Raw genomic sequence first — 18,004 nt, forward strand, 5'->3', positions numbered from 1 at the left:
ACCAATCCACAAACACTGATGTGCTGCTCTCCAGCTTATCTCCAGCAAGCCTGGTTTCATCCTTTACCCTCTTCAAATCTAGTTTAAAGCTCTTTCCATTTCCTGCCAACTCCTATGCAAGGGTCCTGTGCCCCCTTTGAGACAGGTGTACCGCACCTGTTGCCAGCAGGCCCGGTGTGGTGTAAACCCATGATCAAAAAACCCGAAGTCTTGCTAGTGACACTAGTCTTGGAGCCAGGTATTGACCTCAGTGGGTCTTCCCAGTTCTTTTCTCATCATTCCCTGCAACCAGAGGGATGGAGGAGAACATCACTTGTGCTCCTCATTCCTTCATCAGTTGTCCCAGGGCCCTGAAAGTCTCTTTTGATTGCCCTCAGGCTTCTTGTTTTGAGTTCCTCACTACTTACCTGAAAAGTCAAGAATGGATAATAATCTGAGGGCTGTACCAGGGGTAGGAAGTTTTCTTGACATATCCTTAACCTGGGCCCCAGGGAAGCAGCAGACTTCCCTAAGAAGTGGGCCAGGTCTGCATTATTGGGCCTTCTGTTTCCTTCAGAAGGGAGTCACCCTACGACAATGACCTGTCATTTTTCTTTGCAGAAATGGTTTTGATGCAGGGCTTGGGCCAGCTTAAACTCAGCGACACTTCCAAGCTGGATGAATCACTGTCCTCATTATTGATTGGCTCCAGTTGTAGGGCCTCATATCTGTTACTCAAGGGCACCTGGGAAGGAGGGGGGGAGGGGGGCAGTGTGTTGCTGGGGCATTATGCCTGCTGGGCCAGGCAGGAACTTGTCGCCTTTGCCCGCTGTCCTTCCAGTCACTATGGTCAGTCAGATGGAGAGGCATAGTGAGTCCTTTGTGTTATGCACCTTGTGTGCGTGTTGGGCATGTCTCAGGGAAGGCACAATGTGGGTCCAGTGGTCAATCTCCCCATGCATCCCCTGATAATCCTTAACCTACTCACCTCCTCCCAGAGCTCTCTCACTAGGTGGAGGAGTTCCTCTGCCTGGGCACATCTCCCACAGGGGTGCTCACGGCTGGCGTCGTGTCGTTGACCTAAAAGCCACCAGAGCTCTCTCACTAGGTGGAGGAGTTCCTCTGCCTGGGCACATCTCCCACAGGGGTGCTCACGGCTGCTGTCGTGTACTGGCATAACAGCAAGGCACACCCTGCAGCTTGATGCCTGAGTGGCTGCATGTGCCCAGTGAAGTTCTGTCTGTGCAGCTGCATCAGCCATAGTGGGTGTAGCCCTTAAGAGAGGCTGTGGCCTTCTGCCTGGTGGAAACCATCTCTCTCCTGGTCCGAGTGGGCATAAGTTATAGCTCCCTTCCCACGTGCCCTTCCACACAAACTGCTGCACCATGGTCTCTTTGCCTGCTCTGTTTGCAGCCGTCCTGACTGTCATGCTCCCTAAGGGCTTTTTTTATAGCTGTGTGGGTGCAGTTTTCATTGCCCTGGCAACGCCCTCGCCTCCTTAGCTCCTTCCATGAGCTCCTGGCAGCTCTCTCCTCCTGGCGCTCCCCTGCCAAAGGAAAATCCCAGGAAAGCCCCTGTGCACCGAGATCTAGCACTCTGCTACAAGCTGTACCCACTCTGGAGCAGTTCCCCTTGGCTGCCAGCCAAGACTAAACTGGTCAAGACTAAACACGACAGCAGGCAAAGTATAAAGGAAGAGAGTAAGTGGTTCTGCAAATTGCTAAGTTTGTTTTGTGGTGTTTGCACGTATACCATACATGAGGAAAGAGAAGTTATTAAGCTGAAGACATCTTATATTCAAGGCAAAAGACCAGACACAGTATTTTCTCTTCAGCCTAAGATTTCTTGGTGCAACATTCTAATCTTCATGAAAACAAGGTTCCAAGTTGCTACACAAATAATAATCAAGTTTACCTTTCAAGAGGGCCACCAAATTTCTTGTAACTCTTGATAAACCTAGCAACAGAAAATAATTTTGCCATTTAAATGTATGCTTAACTAACTACATAGGTTTTAAAATTGTATTAATACAATTAGTAATCTTAGTATAACATTATACGAACAAGGGAAAAAAAATAAGAGAGACCATAGGGCAACTTGGTATATCCAGGTAACCTAAACAAAGTCAGTTTTCTTGATTTAAGAACTGCTGTAAATAAAACATAATTAGTTCACAGAAGATTCAGCAGCTGGATGTGTCTAATGATAAAAATTTAATGTGCGTTTACAGTAAATAGAGAATTCAGACATCATGTTACACCTTATAGAGTAAACGGAGCAATCTGCAACAAACGATTTGATGATTTTTGAAAATACGACATGATAGATACTTTCTCTAGGAATGTGTAAGTGATGGAAAGCAACTGGAGATACCTGAGACAGAAAGGAAATTAAATAAAAATAAAATAGGTAAAAATAGTTGAAAAAAAGAAAGAAAATTTCCTCAACAACCAAAGCTTCAGAATGCTACTGCAAGCACAAGAATAGTCTTGATTAAAGTACCAATTCACTGTGGTGTCAGATGAAATGGAAAGGCAAAAAGAGTCTTTGAAGTTATTTCTCTAACCAAAGTATTTTGGAAGTTTTACAGCATTTTAGAGAAACATGTATACTTAAATTTCAGAAGCAAAGTAGCATTTCAAACTCAAAAAGGAAAAATAAAACAATTTCCCCTTCTAAAAAAAAATTAGCACCAGTACTGAAGAGACCTGCTGTACAAGATTCAAAGAGGATTTTGTATTTTAGTTTAAAAAGCGTGACATAACAATAATTACAATGTCTAGAATTTTAAAAAGAAAACAAATTCCATTCAAATTTTTCTAGATCTCACCAAAATGTTTTACATATTCTATCAGTACCATACTGTTTAGATAAAATTACGGGAAGCAGATTATTTTGTATGGATGTTAAGAGTAAAGCTCAGCCATTATTACAACTGGTTTTTGAAATCAGCATGTTCATGAGCTGCAGGCATTAGCAAATTCAAACAATCAAGAATACTTTTCAAACCTAATTTTATCCCTCATTAAAATAGGTTCAAATTCTTGCCGTGATAGTTCGTTATGGCAGTTGTACAAAGTATACAAGCTAAAACATTAAATGTTTTTGAATAAAAAAAAAAAAATCAAAGAAATTTAGGAAAAATAGTCTGTACTTTCAAGCTCTAATATAAAAATTCTCCTCTCCCTTTAAATATGCACATGCCCCTATATCTTACCGTCGGATCTCTGCATCACTGAATCCTTTAATATTTTCTCGAGGAATAGTTCGTGGTCTTCCACGTTTTTTTGGCCGTTTTCTTTCTGAGATGGAGTCACTATCAGATCCAGAGTATCTTCTGCTCCTACTGTGCCTCCCTTCACTTCCATTAAAGCTGATCTGGAATTTCAAGATAAGCAGTTCAAAGCAATGTGATTAATGAACATAAGTGAACTTTCACCTACTCTCTTGAAAATGTGTTCAGAAAAGGAAAGAAAAAACAAAACGAAACCAAAACCCAACAACCACTCCAAACTAAACTCCAAAGTAAACTGATGACAGCAACATGAAAGTACAAGTCAGTCAGAACCAAGAGACAGACACCTGTTTTGCACAGTTTCTCATCCTTGGGAGCATGTATATTTCTTCAAGCTCTTTTTGTCTTTCCTCCTCTTCTATTCTTCGCCGTTGGACTTCTGGAATGATTTCTTCCCAGTTTCTTGAATTTCTTTCTGGTTCCAACTCAATATCATCTTCATCCATGTTGGAAAAGTTCGCCACCTTGTATATCAGAACATATTGTATATTCATCAAATGAACAGATCACTTTATTTGAAAAAGACTGAGCAACTAATATTTTAGGAAGACAAAGTCTGAGATGGCGTATTTTATACATTTATATGCTACAATATGTGCTATTGTTCTATAATATATATTAAATTTATATATACAAATTGCTTCACAAAACACTGTCTAATGAAAGTATTCTTATTTATGAAACAGACAAATGTCATATAACACGGACCAAGAAAGAAAAAGGCGAGAATCTTTTTCTTCCTTTAAAAGTTGACTAATACATATGCATAATGAAACTCTCCCCTGCTAGCTGTATGATTGTTGCTTAACTTTCTTCAAAACAGGGCTAACAACATTTGAATGCCTGAGTTAACTGGAAACTATAACAATAAAAAATTAACCAAACATTAATACACTGCAGAAATCAGAATATGTTGCAAATGAACAATCAGCAGGAGAGGTACTTAATCTTCTGATTATTGTAAACAAACACATCATGGTCTGCATTTTTTCTTCCACACAGATATAATACATTCAGAAATTAAGTTGTAACACTTAGAATATCTGCCATTCAAGTTTACTTCATTCAGGACTAAAAGCTATATCTGGAAGTCATTGACTAAGAAATGCAAACTTCAAATTTTGTGTTCAGTGATACCACAGCTGCTTAAGAACAAATGCAATAAAACACAAAGCTATCTACAATCATTAGACGTTCTAACACACTCATAAATATCTCTCACTTTAGTAGCAAAACACGTATTTAAATGTTTATACTGATGGTGAGTATTCTGTATGGATGAAAAGACATTTTATCAGAAAGAGATCTAGAGTTGACTTACTGAGGTGTCTTTTTCCTAAGAATGAGGAGGTACACAAACAAAAAATAGCATGTTTATGAAGGAAAGTGTAATTATGACGGGAGAGAACAGAGCAATACCTTGAACTGTGAAAGCAGCTCGTCTCCTACAGTTAATGGACCTGGCTCATTTTCTCGAGTTTCAGCCCTCTTCAAGATTTCATCTATATCCATTTCCTAAAGAAGAAGGTTTCACTTTACAATGAAATAATTCATACATATTTTTGGTTGTTTTATCTATCTAATCTGGAAACACTACTTACTTGGGGTTCCTGTTCTTCTCCTTCAGGTTCTTTAAAAAGTTCCTCAGCACCGAACTTCAAAATTGCTGATAACTCCTCCTTATTAAAAGGAGTTGAACTGAAATACAGGATGTTTCAGGAAAAACATTTTATCTTAATAACTTGAAAAGTTATGATCGTGAATCCATTAAACTTTCTTTTTATGTTGGAATAAGAATTATATACATAATATATATTTAATATGCAAATAAAAATCTATAGGCAAAAAATCTAAAAATATAGGCAATATATTTAAAAATCTAAAAATATTGGCAATATATTTTGCATCTTTATTTAACCTTATTCTGTCTTTCATTAACCAAATGAAACAACTTACATTTTTACTTAATTGTCAAATATACCTAAGGGTAAATTGGTATGGAAATAAACACAGATATACCTTGAAGGAGTAGAGCCTGTATGTAGTACTGTTTTCCCTGTAGTGTCCATTCTCTGAATTACTAAATGATCTAACACCATCTTTTTCTTGGCTCTTTCAAGAATATCTTCTTCCACTGATCCTTTTGTGACTAGCCGATAAATATTAACCTATGTATATTTTAAAAAAAGTAAGCAACAAGAGGAAAACTCAGACTTCACTACATATGTTCTGGATTTATTGAGTGGTTTAAGATATGAAATACCAGTTCAATCATGTTTCCACAGTCTTTACATAAGCATTTGAAAAAACACAGAGAAGTAAACTCTAAGCCCTGTCTCTTTCAAACCTCAGTGATCTGGCATGAGCACTGCCACAGGAAAAACTGTCTTATTTCCAATTACTACTGTATGTCTTCTGCAAGAAAGAAACCTGAAGAGAATTGAGAAATATTTAAGCAATGTGCCTGATGTAGCAGTTATTTTCTAAAATGAAGTGATGACAATGAACAATGAATGTGGGACAGAGAAACTCACAACTCTTCTCCTCTCCCACCCATATACCACAGCTGCCATAATATCTCCCTACAAAGGGAGATTTAAAAAAAAAAACAGCCAAAAAGAAAGTTAAATGATCATTACTAATATTTTTGGACATGTACAGCGAGTATTAGTTAGTCTCACAAAATACAGGAAGATTAAATAGTGCAAAGAGTGGACAGCTACTGCAGAGAACCCTCCTTCAGGTTTGGAGCTGAATATGCTTACCTGTTTCTTCTGACCAATCCTATGTGCTCTAGCTTGTGCTTGCAGATCGTTCTGTGGATTCCAGTCAGAATCAAATATAACTACAGTGTCAGCAGATGCCAAGTTGATACCTAAGCCTCCAGCTCTGGTAGACAGTAAAAAGCAGAAATCCTGAAATTATAAAATAAGAAATAGTTTTATATACAATAGTTGTAATATTCTAAAAGGAACCAATATGACACTTGTTTATGCAGTCTGTGGCATGGGTTACAAAAATCATATACCACCAATTACATAACTGTTCTACAATTAAAATCTCTTAAAGTATTTTGATATCAATTTATATAAATTTATTTCATAAATAGTTATTGACTCCAACAGTTTAATGGAAGCAGCATCCTAGAAGACAATCACTGACCAAAAAAATCCCCAAAAAACAAAAGACTGGCCAAAAAGTACAAAACCACTACTGTTAAGCCTTATATATTCCAAAGTCCCTTTTCCACACCATCTGCCCCAAGCTGAGGAAGACTAAGCAGCCACGGCAGAGCAGGGAAGATTCTTAGCCTACAGACTAAAAGACAGGAAGCAGATGTCTTCTGCAAGCTTCAGTGCTGTTCAACATACTCACTAACACTATGCAAATGGAATAACCAGCAAGGTGAAAAAAAAAATCTGTAGTTGACAAAGAATTATTAATTCAGAGACAACTACGATAGACTGCAAAAGGATCCTGAAAAATGCAGTTAACAACATATGAAATTCAACATAAAGTAAAATGGGTTAAAAAAAAAAATCCAAATTTTCAGTACAGTTAAAGGAAATGCCAAACCATTAAACTCAGGAATGGGTCCCGAGAACTGCCTTAGAAACTTCCATGTAGCCCTTAGCTCAGTAGTGGCCAAAAACCATACAGAGTGTTTTGAATTTTTAGGAAAGAAGTAAAAAATACAACTAAGAATATAGTTTTGTGGCTGCACAAATGCACAATTTGCCTCCATTTTTGAAATGCATGACATTTAAATTCCTCTTCATCCCAAAAAATGTATTGTGTAACTGCAAAGATTTCGGAAAAGGCCAGCAATGTCTGTGCTAGAAATCTGAAACAGAATTAACTTCTTTATTTAACAGGTATCAGGAATTTATGTTTTAGAGTTAAGTCCTTCTCACTCCATCATAGCAGAAACAACCTCAGCAGCAATGGACAAATGCTGATTTAAAAAACAAAAATCAAAACAACTCAAACAATCTCCCCTCCCTCAAATCTGCCAGTACAGGATAAAAATACAGGCTCAAATACAGGTCAAAGGTATGGAATAGCTTGTGTATTAAGATGCTAAATAAGCTACACATCTTCCAACTCTAAAAGGAAAGAACCTGTAACAGACACCCATATATTCTCATGTTGCTCACAAATAATGGTTAGAAATCCTCACTCTTTCTTCCACGGCAAGTAAGTAGGTGGCAACAAATGAAGATAACAGAAGCCAGATTGAAAAGAATTAAAGACCAGTGTTTATGCAAGTTAGTTCTGTCCACTGCCAAAGGACATTTTTGATGCTAACCGCCTGTGTGAGTCCAATGCTCTTGTAAACATCAAGTTCTATACAGCAATGAAGATGAGGTTAAATAACTGTGGCGTTTATACAGTAAAGCTTTAGGAAAAAAATTATAGCCATACAACTGGTTATGTACCATTTTATGTGTTCTCTGCTTAAGCTCAGACAAAAAAAGTTAGCAGATGTAAAGCTTATAGTCTAAGCAATAATACTGAATTTTCAATAGCCTTCATTATTGTGCAATGCTTTTTTATATTTCTTGGGAAAAATAACACAGATTCCTTAGGTAAAAAAAATACCTACCTCTGATCCTTCTGCATTAAAATGATCCAGTGCTTGTTTCCTCAATTCTCCCTTTATTGATCCATCAAGTCTCTAAAGAGATTGAATAATACAGTTTAAAAGTCATTCTTACGCTATGTTTAAAATCAGAGCAACTTTAATTCTCAACTGACAAAACCATTACATGAAAGAAAAAGTACTAATGCCACACTTCGCGTAACTTTTTAATTCACTTGTTTCATTTCAGAATTCCATTTAGAATATAGCTATTCCCAGTCATTCTAGAAAAAGAACACATTTTCTCATGTTTTTTCTGAAGTGGTAAAGATCATATAATCACAAAACAGTTGAGGTTGGAAGGGACCTCTGGAGATCATCTTGTCTAACTCCCCTACTCAAGGGGGTACAGCTAAAGCAGGTTGCCCAAGGTCATGTCCAGGCAACTTCTGAACATCACAGAGGATGGAGATTCCACTATAACCTCTGGACAGCTTGTTCTAGCGTTCTGCCACCCTCAGAGCAAACAAGAGATTTTTCTTACATTCAGTATCAAAGCTTCTTGGCTGCTACCCCCAAGACTCTTACCTGAAAGGGAAACTGACGGTACTTAAGATATTCTGCTAGGATGTCCAGCATCCTCACCATTTGTGAGAAAATCAGAACTCTGTTGCCACGTTCTCGCAGACGAATTAGTAGCTTGTCAAGAAGAATCAGTTTACCGCTGCTACGTATTAAATGCTACAAAACCCAAGAACTACATGTTACAAAATAAATTCATCTCAAAACTAAATACACACTGCAGCTGATCAGACATTTGAGTTTGCTTTTCTTTCTATTGCTGTAAGCAGAAAGAAAAAAAAGCAAATTCTCATATTCCTTAAGAATTTCATAGTTTAAAATAACTAGGATAAAAATATACAGTCTCCTGGAACCAAAACATAAGAAAACCCCACCAAATTCATGTAACTGAAAGACACCACTACTATATAAATTTACCAGTATGCACCATTATCTGAACATGAAAGTTTACTCTGATTTTGTTTAGTTGATTCTAACTGAAATCAACAAAATTACTAACATATTTTTAAAGAAAATACGTTGTTTAGCTCCCTCTTGAAGTCATATCTTAACATCTCATCAAAACACAAAGTAAATACATGGGCTTAAAATTCAAGCTGTCATGATGTAGGCCCAAGTTCTTTTCTACAAAGTGAAAACTAAAATTTGGTAACCAATAAAATACAAGCTTGAGAAAACAACTATGTTAGTACTACTTTCTCTTTACTTCCCATCTTCCTAAAAGAAACAGGTACTGCTGTTTAACCCTGTAAGTATTTTTAAACAAAGCCTATCACTGAGTTTCTCAGGCAAGATAAAGTCTTTGTGGTACCTAACATTGTACCCCACCTAAAGCATGTTAAGTCTTCTCAGCTCCACTCAGAACAACCAGAACAGAAGCTCAAGCAAATGTGAAATTTAATGTTGAAAACATTAGGCCTCTTGAGGGACAGAATTATGGAGAATGCTAAATGTTGACTTAGGTGCTTTTATTCTTTATGCCAGGAAGGAGGAGGATATTTACCACTGCACAAACTAGTAGCTTTCAAAAGTTAAGTTATCAACTTGAAAGCTTACAGAAAAAAATAATCTTTAGAAATGTTTATGTTAGTATAAAAGCACCACCAACAGTCTTATCTGTTGATGTGCTTCTCAACAGTTTTGGTACACATTAGTTAACCTTAGGAAAAGAAACCAAAACAACCAGACCATCTTTCGTAGTAGTGATAATTGTTTTCAACTGTTACAGCTATAATAACAAAATCAGACTGAGCTTTGGAATGCTTGCTGCTTTCCTTTTCTTTCACCTTGGTTGCTCATACGCATCCAGAGAACAGTATTTGATTATTAAAAAAAAAGCCTAAAAAGCATTTGCACATCACTCTCTGCTATTGTGTAGATCACTGGTGTGTCACTGCCAGTCACACATATTTCCACTCATGTTACATTTACTTGTTTAGCTGCTTCGGGTTTAAAATAGGTCTCAAGTTCATTTTGTATGGAAATACATAGCCTGTTGCGAACTATTTCCTTTCTACTTTGACTGGAATTAAAATTGGGGATAGTCAAGTTACTTAGTAAATTATTTGTCAATTATGCAGTTCCGATTAAGAAACAAAAATGAATTCACTGTCTTGTAAAACCCAGGATGTATGTTTTCCAGAGAATCTGGTTTTCCTGAACATACTTTGATAAGAATTAATATAGTGCCAGAGCACTATAAAGTTATGTGAATATTACAGATGTAAAACAGAACTTTTTTTTTTTAATTAGAAAGTTACATTACCTGTAAGGCCTCCTGTTTATTATAGAATTCATTATCATCTGGTGGTTTAATGAGGTAGCAATGGTTACAACACTTCTTGAGTTCCATCATGATGTTCAAAAAGCCTGAGGTACTGCCTTTTGAACCTTTACTGAGGGCTTTATAATTCCTGGTTAAAATCCACCTATGATTTGAGATGTAAGATAAAAGTAATTTCAAACCATATGTAGAAGAAAGACAGATGTAAGCTCTCAAAATATAAATAAATAAAAAGCAGCTCCCAAAAGAATATACAAACATGCCAAACTAAAGAAGCGACATAATACATTACCAGTTATACTGGACATTATACCAGTTCAATTTCTCAGCCCTTGCTTTGTAGAATTTTACTGCTGTGAAACTCTAGAAGCCTCAAGTTCAAATTGCATTATAAAAACAATTATACTTCAGTAAATTGCATGTAGACATCCACTAAAACAGCACAATTTTAAAAAGTGTTGTTACTTACTTGTAATACTGCTTCTGCAATGCACTCATTTCCATCCTCAGAATTTGCTCAACTTTAGCAGGTAAAGACTTTTCTACATCTTTTTTAACTCTTCTCAGCAGAAATGGTTCAAGTTCTTTATGAAGACTTGCATAACCATACTCTCTCCCCTTGCCATGCTCCTCTTCAAAATCCTCCCAGGAGGCAAACCTTCAACATAATAATGAGCACAAATTAGTGACCTACTGTGAATGACCTGAAGAAAGACTCAAGAAAAAAGAAACTCAGAACATGTATAAATATACCACAAGAACATACACATATATGGATTTCTTCTCCAATTTACCCAATTTCTGAATTTTCACCTCATGAGAAATCCCAAATACTCTGCCTGTAAATCCAAAAATGGACTTTTCCAAAAAACATTTACAGAATGAAACCTACTGAATTACAGCTTTCACAGTGGAAAGCCAACACTTTTCTTTTACTGCAAGGATACTCAACTAGATGACTGCAGAAATTCCGCAATTACATTTATCAAGAGCAACATTAAAAAACAGCTGCAGGGCTAGAAGGTGCGCAGCAGAAGAAGAGACTACTTAAGGTATATTTTGCAGCTTGTATGGTATAGCTGAAGCATAACTAGCCTCAGTGCTAACACACTAGAACAGACTTTATGATCAAGTGAAGAATAGGTACTAGAACCAACAGCGGCTTTGCCTGTAAGGTTCTGAAAAAGTCAGAACAATCCATAGCTCAAACTAAATGGAGCTATGGTGTTTGGCATTTACAAGATGTGTGACTGGAACATGCTCTCACACATGAGCTCTATTTTATCTTAGATATAAACAGAGCTTATTGTATGCAAGCCATATAGGAAGACCAGCTATCTGACTGAACTACAGGGTATTGAGCATCTTGGTACTAATTTGTTTTCATTATTAGTATTAACAAAGAATGGAAAGATTCCATTCTGTTTGCCCTGAGTAAATCCATACTGTCTCCTTCTTAGGCTACAGCAAAGCCTTTTTTCCAGGTTCTGACCTATACATGTAGACATCATTTTTGTGGACTGGTAAAATGGAAAAAGGTGACAACTGCTACCAGCATTACTTATCAGAAGCAGCAAGAAAAAAAAATATGCATCTACTTCATGCAGATGGATAAGTTATCTTTCAGTATGATTCTCGAACCATTACACTACGTCATAATACTGAACTCGACCAAAAAAATATTAAAAAGAGTAATGTCTTCCTTACTTTTCTGGCATGATGAAGTGCAACAAAGACCAAAGCTCTTTGAGGGAGTTTTGCAAAGGAGTTCCAGTAATAAGAAGACGATGGTTAGACTTAAAATCTATTAATGTCTTGTACAGAAGAGAGTCGTCATTTTTTAAACGATGAGCTTCATCGACTCCTATGAATGCCCAATTCAGACCACCAAGGAACGACTTAAAGAAAGGAGGAGGGAGGGAACATTATACAAATAAAGACATTGCATAATTTGCTGTATTTTATAATCAAGCTATAAACACCACCACTTCTTGGTTTATTTTAATAAAATATCGACAGGTATATGACTTTTACATTTGCAAGATTCAGTGAAAGATTGCAAACATCCCAAGAAAGTCTTATCTTTAAAAGGAAAAAAATGGCCAAAAATCTGACCCACATTAATTTTTACAAGAAAAAAAAAAAAAATCACTATTGTCCTCTTCTTCCCAGCATGTGCTGTTAGAATGACCAACAATATCTCCGTGCCAGCATTATGAAGACAGTCTTAATACATGTACTAACAGTAATGTTAGTACACGTTAGAGCACTAACAAAGAAAAGCCATACAGGATTTTAGAGTTCTGCATCATGTTTGGGGCTAGGGGTTGGGTTCTTTTTCAGTTCCTTGAGCGTGGCCTGCAAAGAAGTAGAGGTCTTGAGGATGGGAATAGATTATTAAAATAATAGCTGAAGAAAAAGAAATGCTACCCATTTAATGAAATGGAAAAAGGCTGAAAGCATCACCACACATACAGAAAATCTAGTGCTTAGAAAAAAGAAAATACACCCCCACCCCAAACTATGCACTGTCACTACTTCTAAAAGCAAAAGCTATCTTACTCTTCATAAATTTAATGACCCACAAACCAAGTACATGCAAGTGTAAAGAGAGTTCTTCACTGAAGAAATTGTTTTTATCTCCCTGAAGAAGTGCGATTACCTTATCCTTCAGCAAAATTTCATATGTTGTTAGAAGTATGTTAAATTTTAATCGTTTGGACTGTGGATGCATCCATTCATGAGTTCTTATCTACAAAAGAATCAAGAGAAAAAAGGTCTTGTTGACTGGGATGAATTTAAGTCCTGCAGCAATGTAAATGTTTAATGACATACAACAATATGACCACAAAAAAGAAGCACAGCATATTACCATATACAAGACTGAACTTCCAACCTAAGCATTCCAAAAATATTTTGTTTAAACTTCAAAATGAACAGCAAAGAATTTCTATAGAACATTTTTTCTTCAATGGTTAAGATTACTAACATTAATACCGGAAAACACATTAAGAAAGGAAACCAACAACCTTTTAGGAAATAAAAATTAAGATCATGACTTGCTTCCTTACATATTTATTTTGCTATAGCCACCTAAATAATCGTATGGCAGAAGATATTTAGTTTTCAAACACAAGGCAAAATTTTTAATCTGTTCACCATTAAGCAGCACAGAAATTCTTCACACACATTTTACATCAGAGCAAAGTCTTAAGCACTCAGTTTGCATCTTTATCACATTGTGTTTCAGTGTTTGCAGAGTCCTAACCAAAATTGAAGATTAGCAGGGGCTAGGAATGTGAAGTGATTCTTATTTATCTACAAGCCTTTCCAATGATAAAGAGGAATACTCACCATATTTCTGCTCGTTATATCTCCTAAGTAAACTACAGCATTCATCTGAGGAGCCCAAGTTTGAATCTCTCTTTGCCAAGACGTCAAAGTAGAAAGTGGCACGACCAGCAAGAAAGGCCCATACAATTGATGTTCATGAAACAGGTAGTTCAGGAAAGAAATTGTTTGTATTGTTTTACCGAGACCCATTTCATCCGCAAGAATACAGCTATTTCCTCTAAAAAAAAAAAATTTAGGGGGGATGTAAAGAGGGGGACAAATTGGACAAGAATGAATTACTGTCTTTTGAGCATGAAAACCTCTCATACAATTTTTGAAGATTTTGCAACTACGCATCTTGAGGAAGTTCATGTCCATGTTTTTCCATATAAACAATATCCAGCATCCCCACTTAATATTTGAATTAAATTAACAAAAAGTTTGCAATTATTCTTCAGTCTAATTTCAAAAATATAATACTAATGTTGACATTTCAGAAGAGTTTTCTTCGGGTTTTCTGGTTTTACTGTTTTAGGTTGGTTGGTTTGTTAAAATTACTTACTCCTATACAAAATTAAAAGCAAATCAACAACAGAGGTTAGTTAGCCATTTTTTTGAGAACAGTTATAGAATGATAAGCTTTGGTACTTAGAGCAAAACCACTCCCCTCAGACCTCTACTTTGGCTTACTGTATGAAATCCTTTATCTTCAAAAAGAAAAAAAACAAGACAAAAACACACCCAGAAAAATCAAAGTTTTACAAATGCTTACAATTTACAAACACAAAAACTCATTTCAGACTACACTTACTTGCACCATGAGTGAGCAAGCCAATTCAATCCATTTAACTGATAATCTCTTAACTCTAAACTTTCATGTCCTCCAATGTAAGATGGTTGTTTCTTTAGTGCAACAAACCTTGGCCTCTGTTTTAAAGCCTGTCAAAAGCAAATTCATCATCAGTCCTACTACTGACTGAAATTACCAAAATGTCTTCCTATAGAAAAAATAGCAGTAGGGACCTACTGGGTCACTAAGTCTAGTATTTATCCATAGATGAAAACTAGGCCATATAAAAACACCAAGCAATTTGCAAGATAAAAATTAGTTCTATTGCTAATCTAAATTTCACAGGAGTGACATTAACTCACTCTAAGTTTACTTCTAAAATAAACTACAATACTAAACAAGTGCATCTTTGAATGCCAGTAAAAATGAAGGAGATTGCTATCTACAAAAATAGTGGTATTTTCCATATATATATTTCTATATATATCATTATTACTATTCTCAACAACTTTTGAAGACTATTCAACAACATATATCTTATTTCTGGACCATTTAATAACATATCTCTTACTTGTGGATTCATAGAATATTTTTACATTTTTACTATCACAGCTGATGTGTTGGCTTGAACATGGCTGGCAGCTAAGCCACTACCCAGCTGCTTACTCATTCCCTACCCCAGTGGAGTAGGAGAGAGAACTGAAAGGGTGAAAGAAAGAACAAACTTATGGGTCAAAATAAAGAGTTCACTGAGTGAAGGAAAACCCCATCAACCACCCAAACCAAAAATCCACAACCAAAAGAAACCTCACAAAAAAGGACTCAAATATTAACTTGCAAGCAGATTGTGACCAGCAAGTCTCCAAGTAACAGCCAACCTCAAACCCCCTGCTCAGCCCATCCAGTTTTACTGCTGTGCATAACATTAAATGGCATAGAATATCGCCTTGGTCAGCTGGGGTCAGGTGTACTGGTTGTGTTCCCTCCCAGGCCTTTGCTCACCCCTATGCATGGTGAGAAAGGCACAGCAAGAAAAAGAGAAACAGTCTTGACACTATGCAAGCACTGACCATCAACAGCCAAAACACTAACGTGTCATCAACACTGCATAGATCACAAATCTAAAACAAAAACTGTACAGGCTGCTATGAAGAAAATTAATTCCATCCCAGCCAGACCCAGTAGAACTGATTATAAATCCACTGCAAATTACATACCTTGCAATCCTTGAAGGGAGTAGTCTTGGATTGATTTCTGCTGAAGTACTCATCAATGCGTGCCTGAAACTTTTTGGCAATAAGAGCACCATCTTCCCAGCTACATTCCGAATAAGGCAGACCCTGCCATTTACAATAATAGTCTGGATAACCAGCTGCTGATTTCTGATTTGAATGAGCTGCAAAAAATGCACCAGAGATAACTGATCAGCATTTTACTTCTGTTTGAAAACACTTTCTGTATGAAAACACTTCGTCTAGGTAATAAAACAACATAAGTTAGCTTAATAGTACAGACAGTATGATGTTTCTCTTCACCCTAAGTTTTGTTTTGGATTTAGAAGTCAGTGATATTAATATTCTAAACTTCCTAACTACAAATGCAACACATAAGCAGTGAACATACAGAATTCTCAACAGGGTTTTCCGTTCAAGTTTGTAACATACCAATTATTCTTTCCACTATCTGATATTGTTTATGTAGATCATCTGTAAGCTCCTGTTGGCAGTTGTAATATTCCACATCTTCCGGAGAAGCACTTTTCAGCCTGTAATGGAAGTTAATTTTGAACGCTTACTACATTGTATAGTTCTAGAACTAAGAAAGTTTGGAAACTCTAAAGCTCCAAATGTAAGCACCATAGGAATGATGCTTAGATAGCTTATTTGAAAGGATAACTTAGAAATTCCTGATACAAAATTGTTGCATCTGGTACTCATGCCTCATTTTTCATGACTTAGAATGCTTTTCAAGAGACACAACTACTACAGCTACAAGCGTTACCGATCATGCAGCTAATTCTCAACAATAGGTAGCACACGTCACAGCGTATTTTCATGGAACAGTATTCAGTACGGCTCATTCCATAAAAATCCATCTTATGATTAAGATGCTAAATATCTCACGAGTATTCACTAATTATATTAAACATACTAACAAAACTGAACACCAAAAGGCGACTTTAAGATATATGGATTTCTTCAGGTTTTTGTTCTCAGCCTTGAACCTCAGGTTTGAGCCAAGAAAACTGAGTTCTTGAAAGTAATATGAAATGGCTAATGCTCCAACAAAATATCAATCTCTGCAGTGATTCCTGAATAACTCTGACCAAAGTATAACATGTACAATTTATTATTTATTTTTAAACACTACCCATCTTGTAAAACTCCATTTCTAACACACACATATTAAAATCAGGTTCAGAAAATTGTCTTACAGTAACATATCAAGGGGGCTTCGGCTTCAACTTTTAAAGTTTTTGTCTTGCTGTTTATTGCACAGACACTTAAAATCATGCCTTCAAAAAGAGGTAATAGCTCTCAGAACCACAACAGAACATCTACATTGTCACAAAGTAAGTATTGCAGAAGTCTACATAGAAATATTCACCATCGTTTTGTTTCCTGATCCTTTTTCTTATAGTTGTCCAGTTTCTTCATTCCTTTAACATTTTGTTGCTTCAGTGTTTCCTCAGTCTCCCAAGTGTTATGGATGTGTGACCAACCTTTCCACTTAATCAGATACTGAATTTCTCCTGGCTCCTTTGACTTTTCAAACTCAGCATTTGGGTCACCATCTGCCTCAACTGCATAGATAGTAGTTGCAGCACCTGTGGCTGAAAAAGAAACCGCATCATAAGCCTTAATTAAGTGTGCATCATTGTAAGTTAACCAGTAAAAAATGTAGTGTAGGAAGCAATCAGTGATACTTCTAGTTGAGCATATAGTTGACGAGTAATCTTGGCTCTTGTGTCACTAATGCACAGGTAGTCAAAAGAGAATCAAAAAAGCAACCGAAACTTTTGCATATAACCTACAATATCTTATCTTTCCTCATAAGAATTTTCTTTGCATTCCTAGTTTTTAAAGTGATCACCAGGGAATGTTCCACTAATGCTGCTTGATTGTCTTCTGTTGTATTATCTCTGAGGATAGAAAGACATCTGACATTACGCTTGGTCAGCCTTGAGACGTAAATAACCTATTGCTAGGGATACTACAAATCCATTTCTTCCAAAACATGTTTCGCTATGTCTTCTGCCTTTGCTGACTTATCTGGGAAAATTTTAAATTAAGGACAGTCGACTATCACAGGTGAAGCACACTAGCAGCAGGAAACAGGCTCATTTCTGTGAGGACAGCCAGGTAAGGAAATGAGCCCAGCAAGCTGCAGGGGCCAGATAAAGGCACAGAAATCACCAAGAGCAAAAGACAGCACAAGCAGCAACATCATATTGGCAGGAAGAACATAAGAAGCTTAGTTCCAAAGGCTTTGACTACAGTTGTAAAACTACAGATCAGAGTAGAATATGCTAGAATTTGGGACAGCATGGGAGAAAAAGTTGAGAGCAAAAAAGAGTTCTCAGACAGGTCAGAAACTTTAAAGATTTGACATACATAATGGAAAAAGGTATGTCTGAAGCACAAAAGGCCCAGGGTTTGG

At 36.5% G+C, this 18,004-nt stretch overlaps 1 protein-coding gene across 1 annotated transcript in view; it reads right to left on the minus strand.

The window, feature by feature from the left end:
- Positions 1-1,889: 1,889 nt before the first annotated feature.
- CHD1 (chromodomain helicase DNA binding protein 1) overlaps positions 1,890-18,004 on the minus strand; it is a 37,956-nt gene continuing 21,841 nt past the window's right edge. Inside the window, exons 7-24 of the mRNA XM_010137866.1 lie at positions 16,952-17,177; positions 16,009-16,109; positions 15,562-15,740; positions 14,366-14,493; positions 13,576-13,792; positions 12,884-12,973; positions 11,929-12,119; positions 10,691-10,879; positions 10,204-10,366; positions 8,445-8,597; positions 7,881-7,952; positions 6,040-6,189; positions 5,294-5,442; positions 4,876-4,972; positions 4,694-4,789; positions 3,562-3,738; positions 3,197-3,357; positions 1,890-1,935 (exon numbers count right to left, since the gene is read on the minus strand). Of these exons, the coding sequence (XP_010136168.1) occupies positions 1,890-1,935; positions 3,197-3,357; positions 3,562-3,738; positions 4,694-4,789; positions 4,876-4,972; positions 5,294-5,442; positions 6,040-6,189; positions 7,881-7,952; positions 8,445-8,597; positions 10,204-10,366; positions 10,691-10,879; positions 11,929-12,119; positions 12,884-12,973; positions 13,576-13,792; positions 14,366-14,493; positions 15,562-15,740; positions 16,009-16,109; positions 16,952-17,177 (2,585 nt within the window). The remainder of the gene's footprint in view (positions 1,936-3,196; positions 3,358-3,561; positions 3,739-4,693; positions 4,790-4,875; positions 4,973-5,293; positions 5,443-6,039; positions 6,190-7,880; positions 7,953-8,444; positions 8,598-10,203; positions 10,367-10,690; positions 10,880-11,928; positions 12,120-12,883; positions 12,974-13,575; positions 13,793-14,365; positions 14,494-15,561; positions 15,741-16,008; positions 16,110-16,951; positions 17,178-18,004) is intronic.

This window comes from Buceros rhinoceros, unplaced genomic scaffold, assembly GCF_000710305.1.
Source record: "Buceros rhinoceros silvestris isolate BGI_N320 unplaced genomic scaffold, ASM71030v1 scaffold386, whole genome shotgun sequence".
Lineage (NCBI taxonomy): Eukaryota > Metazoa > Chordata > Aves > Bucerotiformes > Bucerotidae > Buceros > Buceros rhinoceros.